The sequence below is a fragment of the Cyprinodon variegatus genome, unplaced genomic scaffold (assembly GCF_000732505.1).
Source record: "Cyprinodon variegatus isolate N-32 unplaced genomic scaffold, C_variegatus-1.0 Scaffold2397, whole genome shotgun sequence".
Lineage (NCBI taxonomy): Eukaryota > Metazoa > Chordata > Actinopteri > Cyprinodontiformes > Cyprinodontidae > Cyprinodon > Cyprinodon variegatus.
The window spans coordinates 1-13,952 of record NW_015152850.1 but is presented as its reverse complement, the minus strand read 5'-3'; the positions used below and the strand labels follow the sequence as shown (position 1 = coordinate 13,952).

General features: G+C 43.3%; 1 protein-coding gene across 1 annotated transcript in view; it reads right to left on the bottom strand.

Annotated features, from left to right (window-relative positions):
• Positions 1–13,921, bottom strand: part of enpp6 (ectonucleotide pyrophosphatase/phosphodiesterase 6) — a gene marked incomplete at its 5' end in the record, with an annotated part of 16,976 nt that extends 3,055 nt beyond the window's left edge. The window contains 6 exons of the mRNA XM_015369040.1: positions 553–676; positions 1,038–1,175; positions 3,419–3,598; positions 5,508–5,649; positions 9,505–9,616; positions 13,738–13,921. Coding sequence (XP_015224526.1) covers positions 553–676; positions 1,038–1,175; positions 3,419–3,598; positions 5,508–5,649; positions 9,505–9,616; positions 13,738–13,921 — 880 coding nt within the window. The remainder of the gene's footprint in view (positions 1–552; positions 677–1,037; positions 1,176–3,418; positions 3,599–5,507; positions 5,650–9,504; positions 9,617–13,737) is intronic.
• Between the last annotated feature and the right edge of the window lie 31 nt (positions 13,922–13,952).

Below are 13,952 nucleotides of genomic sequence, written 5' to 3'. Positions count from 1 at the left end.
ACATCTGAGATCATTGCAAGGTGGAAAGATTTGGCGCTCTACTGCTTTTAGAAACATTGCAAGAGCTAAATATAAAGAAATGCAGCTTGTTGTTGGGATCAGTCTGGATAAAAAGAGGTTTCATTCTTCTTTTTGCCATGTCCAGAACATAGAAATGCAGTTGGTGCAGCTAGATTAACTCTAGATGATCATAAAGCTTTTGATGCAATAGATTGGTAATACCTTTTTGCATCACTTAGAAATGTGGTTTCAGTAACAATTGAAATGAAATGAGTCAGAATATCATTTTGATGCTGGCATTACTGCAGATAATCTGTCAATCTATAACTAAATGCTATGCTAAATGCTAAGGGATAGAGAGTCAACCTTTCCCCACTCAGGAATTATGGCCTTCAGACTTGAAGGAGTGAAATTGGATCCCTGAGAAGTTGCATATTGTCTTACATTAAAATTGTTTTAAATATTATATTTTGTCTTATTTTGTGTGTAAGTGTTGTTATTGTGTTAAACTTTATGTGAAAGCAGTAGAAGGCGGGCGAGGCTTTAAATTACCTGGTCCTGCAGCCAAGAAAAAGCCTCTCATGTCCAGAAACTCATTATCATAGCCATGCCAGCCATTTTGCCATGCTGAGGCCTCCCCTGAGTCATTTTTCCAGTAGGGCAGCGTCGCCTTGTTCTACGGAGAGCACAGGTCACACATTGTCCAGGATGTGAGTTAAGTTATAGAGAACAGCCTGTTGTTCATAGATCATATACAGTTTTTATGTCTATATTGCAGAAAAAACAACAGTCTTGGTATAGCTCTCCCTCCTAAATTATTTTAGAAACTATAATGATGTGCAGTTATTCTGTTTAGTGAAATATTTTTTACCACCTGTTGTTTTCTGCACTTATGTAAGAAATGTTCATATTTACATTTTGTACGTTGTTTTACCAGTTAGATCAACTTTATGTTTTAACTCTTTATCCATTAAATTCTTTTCTGTTCTTAGTCCAGTAATCCATAAAGACCTGATGAGACAACACTTATTTCACACCTTAGTGATGAACCAGCCTGGTTCAGCAACCAGTGTGAGAGGGGAAACAAAGTTTCCTCTCTTGTAATGGAACCGTTCAGGGATTTCCTGCTTGGCATAAACATGCATGTTCTGGACGCGGCTCAAGGCAGCATAAACCTGGAAATAAACACATAAACAAACAGAAACATTTACAATCTCAAACAGCAACATTTGGAAAGAAACTCTGAAAGGTCAAACGTTGCTGAATGATTGGCAGTCCTTAGAAACACCTCACAGTGGAGACCTGGTAGTATAGCCACCTAATGGTATCTTTTATATCCACCCATTTATCATCTGACTTTATTTTTTAAGATGATGTACTGAGAAGTGACCACTGGGCACTAAAGCCATTCAGTGGGAAGATTGAATCCTTGAGGGCAGAATCAACCATCGCCTCCACCATCGACGGCCTTCTTGACATCAAATGCAGCCTGACTGACTTTGAGAGAAACTCCAGCAGACTCAGGTGGAGGCATCAACAACCACCTGGATCACAGACTACCTGACAGACAGACCACAGGCTGTTAGCCTGAAGGCTCATCTGGCTGATCCTGCTGCTCAGGAGTACCACAGGGGACGGTACTCTCTCCATTCCTTTTTCCTCTATCACCTCTGACTTCAAAGACCAGACAGAGTCCTGTCATCTGAAGAAACCCTGTGATGACTCTGCAGTCATTGGGAACATCAAAGATGGAGAAGAAGCTGAGGACAGAGAGCTGGTGAAGCGCTTTGTGTGGAAACAATCATCTGATCCTGAAAGTCAACAAAACAAGGAGATGATTGGAGATTTCAGAAGAAACAGGAACAAGTTGAATCCTGTTAACATCGCGGGAGAAGAAGTGGAGGAGTAGAAATCCCTTGGTGTTCACCTGGACAACAACCTGGAGACACGACTGGAGACATTATTGAGATATTTAGCATATGTTGCTCATTTGGGTCCAACTCAGGTTGGAAAGACCACCTACAGATCTTACAGACCTTTTTCCTACCAACAGCTTTTAACATCGAACTGTTAATTTCTCCTGAAGGATCAATCAAATGTTTCTGGATTTAATGTATTTTTTAGTCCACTTGTCCTAAATGCAGAGATGGCAAAAGTACTCACTTTCCGTACTTGAGTAAAAGTACAGATACTTGTATTAAAAAATACTCTGGTAAAAGTGGAAGTACTGATTAAACTTCTTTACTCAAGTAAAAGTAACAAAGTACAGGCTTGTAAATTTACTTAAAGTATAAAAGTAAAAGTAGAAACCACTTTTTTCATGCCGTTGCCTACATTTTAAATGGATGTCTGCCAATAGGACTAGATCTCCGTTGTGTTCATTTTCAATCATCTCGTCGTCCATGCTACTATGCTAACGCCACCGCCACCAAGCTGCAATGATTTGCCGCCAATGAATACCGCCGAATCTGTCGATTCATCTTGTAGTGGTGCAACGTAGATTCCCATCCAATTAGACTGAATTTGGTATTGATGACGTGAAAAATAATAACGGTAACTCCATTGAAATGATTCAAAACTAAAGTAACGAGCCAATTTTTTAAAATGTAAGGAGTAGAAAGTACAGATATTTGTGTAAAAATGTAAGGAGTAGAAGTAAAAAGTCGCCATAAAAATAAGTAGTAAAGTAAAGTAAAAATATCAGAAAAATCTACTTGAGTACAGTAACGAAGTATTTGTACTTCGTTACTTCCCATCTCTGCTTAAATGTTTAGGACCTTTTTTTTTCCAGAACCAGAGAGAAAGGCCAGCCTGAACAGATGGGACTGCTGCTCTGCTTCGACAGAGACCTGCTCCTCTAAACTCGTCTTCCTGCTCCCAGACGTCTTCAACATGTGTTATAGGTATAGAAATGTTTGATTTAAGGCTCTAGTTTAGCTTTGGATTGTGGAGTTCTGAAACTGAGGCATTCTTATAAGAAATAGGTTCAAATTGATTTAACATCCTCAGACGGAGGGAAACAGCTCTGACTTAGACATCCTCAGTACATACTTTTATACAGAATCCCTACACACTCTCTCTCTCCCATAGAACCAACCCACCCCCTGCACAAAATAACTTTCTCAAACTTGAACATTTGCAGGAAAAACACTTTTGATTCATCAAGGACATTCCTGTTAGGTTAATATCTTTCACTGGCAGATAAACATTGTGAACTCATTCTTATCTCTCATGACCTTCCCTTCACCCTTGTCACCTTAAACATAACAGCATAGAGACTGGTACAACATTTCTCTGAACTCACTCCAATTCAGGGAGGCAAACTCAAAACAATTTATCTCAAATAGGCCAAGGAAAAATATGGTTCCAGAGGATCTGCTTCATACAGGCGTGCGTCAGTGATTATGTGTAGAAGTACCTTTTGGTACGAGGTATTCTTGGGCCACAGGCTGACCACTGGTCCTCTGTCCATCATCTTCACTATGTCGGACATGTCTATATATTTATCCAGCTCTATCACCTTTTCCATCCACTGGATCTTCGTCATACCGTGGTCTGAAAATAGCAGCACATTCAGCTGGTTCACCATCTTGCTTTCCTGCAATAAGAGCAACAAACATTTAAAATATAACAAAACTATTCGTTTTGTTTACTGGATACTTGGACCTTCTCCCCCTGGAAGGAATTACCGAGTTCACACTGAGCAGGGGTAAACCTCCACATGATCCGTTCAAGTTCCCATCGGAAATCCAAGTGACAGTCTGCTCCATTACTCCTCCGGGTCCAACGCTTGTCTACCTGTCCGTCCTCCAACGTGTTCACTATTCTCTGGATTCCCCCACACAGACTGGATTCAAGGACTGACAAGGCCCCCTCAAACGTGAGTCCCATTCCAGCATTATTCTACCAACATCCAAGATTCCTACGGCCCCTGAACTGACCTCTGAACTTCCCTTCTCACTTCCAGTTCCGGTTCACCAGCTCACTGAGTACCAGAACCTTCACCTGTACTCCACTACAATAAACCTGTTAAACTTTTCCCGTGTTCTCTGAGTGGTTTCTCTCTATGTGGGTCAGATTCGTAAAACCGATCATGACAACATTATTGACCTCAAACTGTCAAAGCAGAAGAAGAAGATGCCAAAGGAAGGACAAATTTCTGTTCCTTCATGTAAACATGAGTGGCGTTACACTATCTCTCATTCCCAGACATGGCCAGCCCCCTCCTCTCTTTTTCCCCCTTTCTCTGCTAAAGTCCTGTCTGCACCGATGAGTTTAAAGCCGTCCACTGAAAACAGTGAGTCCAGGACAAATCCATCTAACCACATCTCAGTGAAGCACATGATAGTAGCATCTCTGTACGGAAGTGGTTAAAGCTGCAATCTCCTCAGTCTTGTGCAGAGATCTTACGTTTCCCATGAAAACTGATGGTAAATATCTTTTCCTCCGCTTCGTCCTCCCACCCATGCACCCTCTCCGTTTTCTCCTTATTTCTGTTGGAATGTTTGGTCTTGCAGCGTGATGTGGAGCTGGGCTGCTGTGCATAGCAGCCCATAGCCCCATTAGCTGCTCCCGTGTTTAAACAATAGGTTTAGAGTCACAGACAAAAGGGTCTCCCATTGCAACATAAAAAGAAAAAAGGTCCCAGAAGTTGGCTTCCTTTGTGCACAAACCTTCGGAATATCAGATACGGTATTCACTAATAGAAAAACATTTTAAAAAAACCCAATATAAAATAGAGAAAGTAGGAAAGGAGAACAGGGAGCCACCTAACAGGCTGCTGCATGCACAGTGGCATGCTCACTGAAAGAAAGAAGAATCATTCAGGCCTTTCTGGGAGCTAAAAGTTACTTTTCCATGTTTGGTTTTGGTTCTGCAGACTAGATCTGATCCAGTAGACCTGAGAGGTCTGACAGTCAGTCTGTAATGGAGCGAAGTCATTCATGCCTCTTTCCCACCAACAGAACCTTTGTTCTTCAACCAGTTTAGAGTCAGTGCTGCAGAACGTGGTTGCTTGGTTACAAGCTGACGCCAGTTTGGACCAGGAGTTGATCTGATTGTCTGATGAAATTCAGCTGTTTTCAATCTGCTGGTTGATCTACAACCAGAACCAGCTCTGCATTTGGTGGAAACAGGCAATCCGGTTCAGGAACCGGAATGGGCTCCAAGCCGCGTCGGTGGGAAAGCCCTAAAAGTGACCTACCAACCGAAGAGTTTTAAAAACTATTCTCTGAGTTACAGGGAGCCAGAGGAAGGACTTCAGCTCTACAGAGAGAAAAGATCAGCGCTGCAGTGACCCAGCAGTGACCAAGTAAAAAGAAATGGAAAATAGAAAAAGGAATAAAAAGGATAAAAATCATAAAAAGAATCCAGAGAATCAATGGAAATCTAAAGAATCAAAAAGGATTTAGTCTTCAATCAGCAATTCAATGTCCGCTTTTTTCTCAAAAGCTATTTATGAATATTATTGGTGCATTAATAGACATTTTCAGTAGGATTGTTATTACCTTAATTTTCTGGTTCAGTGTCTGCATGACGGCATCCAGGTCTCTCACCGCCGTTCTGACCTGAGGAGACTCTGGACCAAAGTGATGACCTTCCACATCGATTCTCTCATAGTAAATGGCGGCCATGTCTGCTTGGCCTGAACTAAAATAACAGGGAGAGATGGTTGGAAGGTCAGAGCAGGATATTAAGGGTTAAAAAGATTCTAGCACGTTGGCACCATGGAGATGAAAGGAGGATTTTATAAGCTGTAATTTTATGATCATGATCTATGAACTATAGTTTTAGAAAGTTACAGCTTCAAAAAGGAAAAAAGACTTTTGCTTTTCATTACATCTGATTTATAAACTACGATTAAATTCATCATAGATTCGTTTTGATTGAATTAATCTTTATCATTTGTAAAAGAAAGCTTAAAGTAGGAATGTTTTTAGACGTATACTTTTCAATAATTACAGATATTTTATTAAATTTCCCTTAAAGGTTATTGTGTTGTGTTGTCAGGATAAAATCAACCATCTTGACGCATCATCAGGTGAAACGGCGTAAGGCGGGTAGAATGGAGGGAAAGGCCGTCTACTCATAATGACTGGTTCACCTCCAAGGAACTTGATTTGATCAAATGGACCAAAATGGCTGAATTAGATGCTGATTGATAATACAGGGTGAGGTAAACCATGGCGTTCCTGCTGACATGTCAGGAAGTGGACAGGCCTTTGGCTGGGACGCTCTAAGGGTGGCGTCTGATGGACCTACGGTTACGCAACACCAATGCTTTCATCAGGTTCTGTTTTTTCCAAAACATGAAAGCAAACATATATTTATTAAATGCTGTGCTTAGTGCCAAAATACACTGATATTTATATTTCTAGTTAGACAGATATCTATTCATTATTAATAAAGTGAATGTATGAAAAAATGACTATATAAAGACATGACAGGAGGGGTTGTCTGTCATGGGGGAGGGCCTGGGCTACATTGCTGCTCTCCTCCCTGTGGTGGAGGGGGTCTGGGGGGTGGGGTGTGAGCAGGATGAGCGTTACTTGGCTCCTCCCTCTTCTTATGCGCCCGTCACTAACAGGTTCCTGTATGCTGGTGCGCTGACGGTTCTATAGGTGTGGGGTTGGGTACTTCAATTCCTTCTAGCTGGTGGGGCCTGGCCTAGACCTGCTGGCCCTGTTGGGGGGTGGTACGCCCCCAGACTTTGGACCCCTGGACCTCATCCAGGTCCTCCTTGGGATAGACAACCCCGTCCACCTTGGGTGTGACAGGATGCCGCTGGAGCCCATGAGCTCACTACCATGGCCCCATGGGACCCTGGCACTATAGCCTCCAGGGTCGGGGCCCTCAGGGACTGTGCCCCTTTGGGACCCGGGTGCTCTTGTCTGTTCTTCTCTAGTGGGTGCGGCCATCCCTACGTCTGTCCTCCTTGGGTCCCAGTGATCAGACTCCCTCTGGATATCCAGGGCCAGGATCACTTCTCTATGGGTCTTGGGTCCTGTAGGGCCAGTCTGGGGCCACCCACACCTGCTATTCAGTATATTTTCCTTCTGCAGAAGTTTTGTGAATTTATACAGCAGCATGCCCGTGCATACATGCCATAGGAGTTTGGTTGCAGGTGTTCATGGATTCATCCTGATCCTGAATGTTAAGCTGCAGCTACAGATCTATCCCACCCTGATTGATAGGGTGGAATCACCACACATGGATATCTGAGGGATACCTGCTGCTCTGGAAGCTGCTGCTCTATGTCCCTCTCGTCTCATCCAGGTGTGGAAGAAGACTTCTAGAAGTTACTAATTATTTTTACTTTCTCTTTTCATTCACTCTTTCCTGTCTCTATCTCTCCCTCTCTCTCCCCTTAGTTCCTCTCAGTTTTATAGGATTTTACTCCCTCAATCGTTTTCAATAAAGTTTCATATAAAAGTATCAAGCGGAGCCTTATGGCAGCGTTCATAATGGTCTGCTGCTGAAAGCTGTTGGACTATTAGCTATCTGCTAACTCTGCAACATCTATTCCCAGATTTATTGAATGTCTTTATTGGTCTCACTGTTGGGATCTGGAGGTCTGTCCACCTTTCTCCAGCAGAGGGCGCCCTAGGTCTCCTGGAGCTGAGCTGACGACCACACCTGCGGCTCATCAGTCATCAGGAGACCAGCATATANCCAGGATCACTTCTCTATGGGTCTTGGGTCCTGTAGGGCCAGTCTGGGGCCGCCCACACCTGCTATTCAGAATATTTTCCTTCTGCAGAAGTTTTGTGAATTTATACAGCAGCATGCCCGTGCATACATGCCATAGGAGTTTGGTTGCAGGTGTTCATGGATTCACCCTGATCCTAAATGCTCACCTGCAGCTACAGGTCTATCCCACCCTGATTGATAGGATGGAATCACCACAGGGTTTCCTTCCACACATGGATATCTGAGGGATACCTGCTGCTCTGGAAGCTGCTTTTCTATGTCCCTCTCGTCTCATCCAGGTGTGGAAGCAGACTTCTAGAAGTTACTATTTATCTTCTTTGTCTATTTATGCAGTTTTACTTTCTCTTTTCATTCACTCTTTCCTGTCTCTATCTCTCCCTCTCTCTCCCCTTAGTTCCTCTCAGTTTTATAGGATTTCACTCCGTCAATCATTTTCAATAGAGTTTCATATAAAAGTATCAAGCTGAGCCTTACGGCAGCGTTCATAATGGTCTGCTGCTGAAAGCAAAGCTGTTGGGCTATTAGCTATCTGCTAACTCTGGGACATCTATTCCCAGACTGAGTGATTGTCTTTATTGGTCTCACAGTGGAGAAATTGACTCGTTCCATCAGCTTAATTAGTCAAAGGAGAAGAAGAAGAAGGTGCCAAAGGAAGAAAAAGGTGCATGATGGGATATATACAGTATATACAGTGTGTCCACATAGGACAGCTTTTGTTTTATAGTAGGATTATTACACAGGTTTATTGCACAGGGTGTTTACATTGATATTTATATAGATATTTATATATATAGTTATATTATATAGTTATTTCACAGGGTATCAAATAGTACATCTATATTGGCTAAACAGGATACAAGAAAAAAAGAAAAAAACTTATAGACAACAATGTATATAAATCTGTAAAGTGTTCCTTTGGCTAAAAGAAGGTATTTGGTAACTGTATTGTATAAATATATGTAATGTATTTAAGTAATGTTTAGTGGCACGGCTCCTGCTCAGTGTTAATAAGGTAATTAGAGTGGAGCCACACAGTTCTTCTTCTAATCTTCTTTTATTTTATTCTTTATGGAATTTTAATACCTGTGTTGTTTTTATTTCTGAAGTTGAACCTAACGGAGAGGATCAAGTTTGTTTGTTTTTCTCGCCATCAAATGGATTAAAGGGGTTAGAAAAGTGCGTCAAGCTTCATTACGTCGGAATCGACAACTGTCAACAGCTTCCAGATTAAACGCTAAACGCTGCTGGAAGGACGATGATAGCGTTAGGCACCATTTTGGCCTGAATCCTAACAAGACGGAGGGAGATTTTCACCCACATTTAACCTCTCCATCAACCACTGGATGCATCATCTGACTCTGGAAAAGATCAGCTTTATGCTGAGCAGGGAAAACAGGCATTTTGAAAATTTGGTTCTTCAGAATATTAAAGAAGTGAACTTTAAGTAACCATTGAATAATCATAAAGACTGTAAAATATAAGGTACATACCGTCACACTGTAATTAAGATTTAACTAAGATTTATTTTTTCATAGATTGTGTGCTCAGTGTTAATGAAACTGGTGCAGTAGGAGACAGGATGATCTGTTTGTTATAAGTGGAAAACCAAATGAAAAGATAATGAAAAATAAATGATATTTAGAGGTTTGAAAATCATCCAGAATAAATAAATAAGTATTCAGATCAAAAGATATCAAGCAAATCTTTTTCTAGTTATTCCAGATCCCATTTCCTGACCTGTTTTGATTTACGGACCATCATTTCTAAGATACGTTAAATAAACGTGTCTCTTACCTGAGCACAGCCAGCGCCTTGCTGATGGACTGCGTAATATTCATTTCTGATGGATTATAAACATATTCCTCACAGAATGATGGACGAACATTCAGAATCTCCACTTCACAGCCTGAAAACAATGAGAGGACAGAACTGATGCACCTAAAATACAAGGAATCCTAAAGGTTGGTTAAATGTTGTAACTGGTATCACGCTGAAGGCTGTTGGCAGGAAGGATCTCCTGTAACACAGAGAAGCTGTTGGAGAACCGACTGACGAAGCTCAGCTACCAAAATGATTGGGGGGAAAAAAGCAGAATTTAGGGAATGAGTCATTAATTTATCATAATTCAAATTAGATTTCAATTTCTGCTGTTTTCGTAACTAAAACATAAACTTATATTTTTATCTGAACACTATGAGCCTGATCTTCATCCTGTGGGGTCAGGGGGGCCGCAGGGACTCCCAGACTCCCCTCTATCCAGACTCCTCCTCCAGCTCCTCCCAAGCCAGCAGAGACATAGACCCTCCATGGTGTCCTGGTCCTCCTCCTCCTGGTGGGACGTCCCTGGAACCGCTCAGAGGGAGGCGTCCATCAAATAAAGATGTCTGATCCTCCTCAGCTGAATCCTCTGGAGGAGAAGAAGCTCTACTCAGATGACCCAGCTCCTCTCTCTGAGGGACCGCCCAGCCTCCCTGCAGAAGAAGCTTGGATCCGGGATCTGGTTCTTTGGGTCATGATCCAGATTAATGACCGTAGGTGAGGGGAGGAACGTAGACCGTAGGTGAGGGGAGGAACATAGACTGTAGATGTTAGCTCTCTGAACAACAGCAGATGGAGCTCCTCCTGAAGGGGACAGACCACCTTTTTCCTGAGGAGAACCAGAACCAGAACCATGGCCTCGGACTTGTAGGAGTTGATTCTCATCCCGGCCTCTTCACACTTGGCTGAACAGCCTCAGTTCCAACTGTAGGTCTCTGCAAGAGGGAGCAGAACCTCGTCATCCACAAAAACCAGGGATGAGACCCGCTGGTCCAGAAGCAGACCTCCTCTGGTTCTACAGATCCAGTCCATGAAGGTTCTGAGTAGACTGGTAGCAGAGGGCAGCCCTGCTGGAGTCCAACCAGCAACCCAGACCAGACACCTGCTCCTTTATACAGAGACCGGATGGCCCCTAATAAAGGGCCCTTGACTCCGTACTCCTGAAGCTCCCCCTACAGGGCACCATGATGGACAAGGCTGGATGCCTACTCCAGGTCCACAGGTAACATGTTGGACTGGTTGAGCAAACTTCCATGAACCCTGAATCTCTGTGCAGAGAGTGGCGCTCCTCCTGAAGCTGAGGTTCAACAGTTCCTGATCTCCACCTGATGTTAAAGAGGCGTGTCAGCCATGACAGCATCCAGAGCATTAAGGTACTCAGGGAGGATCTCATCCACCCCTGAAGCCTTTGTGGAGTTTTTTGACCTGGGTGATGAATGAATCCAGCCCAGAGCCCCCGTTTCCTCTTCCACAATGGAAGGTGTTTTGTTAGCCCTGGCTGCCAGCCCCCCCACACAACATTACTGACCCACTGCCAAACCGGTCCTGCTGAAGGATGTTGCAGGCAGCAGCTCTCCATGGTGTCTCCAGACTCTGTCACATCTGTCACTGTGCATTGGACACCAGCTGTGAATTAGCCAATCCTGGTGCTCTCTGGTAAATACCCAGCATCCTGCACAGTGTTGCTCTGTGAGCACAACCCCCATCTGTGGATGTCAGGCCCTCATACCATCCTCATGGAGCCAGTTTCTAACAGTTTGTGCAGACACATGCACATTGGTGGCCTGGTGGAGGTCATTTTGCAGGGCTCTGGCAGTGCTCCTCCTGTTCCTCCTTCACAAAGGCAGAAGTAGCGGTCCTGCTGCTGGTTTGCTGTCCTCTTATGGCCTCTTCCACGTCTCCTGGTGTCCTGGCCTGTTTCCTGGTAGTGTTTCCAGTCTCTGGACACTAAGCTGACAGACACAGCAAATCACAGCTGGCATTGAGGTGCCATCCTCAATGAGCTGCACTACCTGAGCCACCTGTGTGGGTCGTAGAGTCCGTCTCATACTACCACGAGTGTGAAAGCACCACCAACATTTAAAGGGACCAAAACATCAGCCAGAAAGCAGAGGGAGTGAGAAGGTCTGTGGTTCCACCTGCAGATCCACTCCTTTACTGAGTGGGTCATGCTAACTGGAAATAATTTCCACCTGTTGTCTTTTCGATTTGCACTAAAGCACGTTATCATGTTTGGCTATCATGTATGGATATCATGTTTGGCTCTGAATTCATCTGTTAATATCTGGATGTTTGTGTCTGGGAGAGATGGAGAGTGAAGGGATGACAGGCGTGGTCTGGAGGTGTACGGTACAGGTGTGGGTGGGAAGTAAAAGGCAGAACTTTGTCCTGTTGGTGATGTTGGTTGATGGTGAACTCTCCTCTTACACCATGGAAGGTGTTTTGTTAGCCATCTATCACTAGTTTTTATTCTCTGTTTTCAGATTAAATGAATTTTCTTTTATATTATTTTATTATTTATTTATTATTTTTACTTCTATAACGGTCCAACCGCAGTATATTCAGCTCTGGGATTTATTTCTCTGCTTGGCTTTTAACAGGTCCTTTAATTTTGCTGCTAAACTCTCAGCTAGCAGTACCTCCATCAATGAACCAGCAAACTTCTTTGTTGTTGATTCCTTTTTCTGAATAAACACCTTCTGACAAGCGTGGAAAGTTGTAGGCTTATATAGCATTATCTGGGCTGTAATAATGCAGGTTTAACTCACGCACAGGTGGACTGCAGCAGGTTTACATTTAGGATCATTTACTGAAGTTCAAACCATTTGTAGGATCTAATGAGGCGCTCCAGTAGGGGGAAATTTCAGTTTTGGTGCAGCCCATCCAAAAAAAGACAAAACACACAGACAGCATACAGACATGGGGAAAAAGGGGTGTCTGAGGCCTTGCCACCATAAAAGGTGCTGCCCTTATAGTAGGAAAACACAAAAGAAACAATACGTCAGAGGAAGGAAAAATTAATCACATTTCATATTGCATCTTTCGCAGGATAAGCCAACACTGATCGTTCCCAGGGTCAGTGTCCCTGAGCAATGTTACAGTTCATCAGCCGAACAACAAGGCAGAGGAGGGAGGGGGGCAGAGGTGAGTAGATAAAGGCCTCTCAAGGTCAATGTGGAGCTGAATTTCAGATAGAGACATATTGATTTAGTCAGGCTGACTGTTCCTTTTTCCTACCAGCCTTCAGAGTTTTTCCTGGAGTCTCACCAAGGAGAGACCCAAGAAAACGGATTTTATGGTCCACTGCGCCATGAACCGAGCTTACAGCTTCTCCAAGATTTTACCATTTCACCTCTGAGTCCAGGAACCATAACCAGCCTGTGACCCTCTCCAAGGATCGCATCCAGTTTATGGTTCTGCTCCCTTAACATCTCAGTCTGAGCCTCTATTGCTCTGCAGATCCCCTCATACATGTCAGGCAGCCTGACAACAACCTAAACAGCCCCACCATCTTCTGAATTTCAGGATCTGCCGGGTATTAACCAACTCCAAATAGTAGAAATCCTGTTATCAAAGATCCAATTATGTCTGCATCTTCTACGTCCTCCGCAAACATCATCGTCAGGAACACAGTCTTCCACTTCTGCCAGGAATCCATCGCATATCCGGAGAAAAATGTACCGTCTGGACAGGAGGGTTCCCCCTTACCCTGTTCTCCTGTAGAGAGAATCTCATTGACTGCATGAAGAGACCAGCTGACCGGATTCATGGTTCAGTTTGTAGGTTTGTAGAAACATATGTGAAGAGAGGCTAATATAACTATGCAGGACCGACAGGGAGGGAGACAGAGAGGAAGCGTCCTCCACCGACAGACAAGATGGGTTGAAATGAACAGAAGATAAATCTAAGACACCAATATCAGAATAATGCTGCCTAATGTTGTTGTTGGAGTGGAGCAGATCTTCCGTATGTGTAATGATGGTCATAGTATGCATGTAAAGCTTTATCATTAGGTGGTGATGTAGGAAAAACTGAACCAAGGATCCTTTCTGCTCACAGCCATCAAAGCTAAAACCAGTCCATGAAGAAACCATCCAATATTTCTCTTCCTTTTGGGATTAATTAACTAATCTGAAATTTACTTCAAGTCACAGACAATCTTTCAGGTAAAGGTAGAAAAATATGATGATGAAAAGAGTTTCATCTCACCAGGCCAGAAATACATGAAAACCTTCTTCCCCAGTTTCTGCATGGTGACCCAGAGAGGTTCTGATCCATTCCACCACAGAGACAAGCGACTGTCAGGGTTGGTCCCAATAAGGAACTCCTTGTTGGAGGTTACATCCCACATGTAATTTCCAATCATCTGATGGGTTTCACAGTGACGGCCTAAAAAGAAAAAGAAGCATAGATACAAAAGGCAG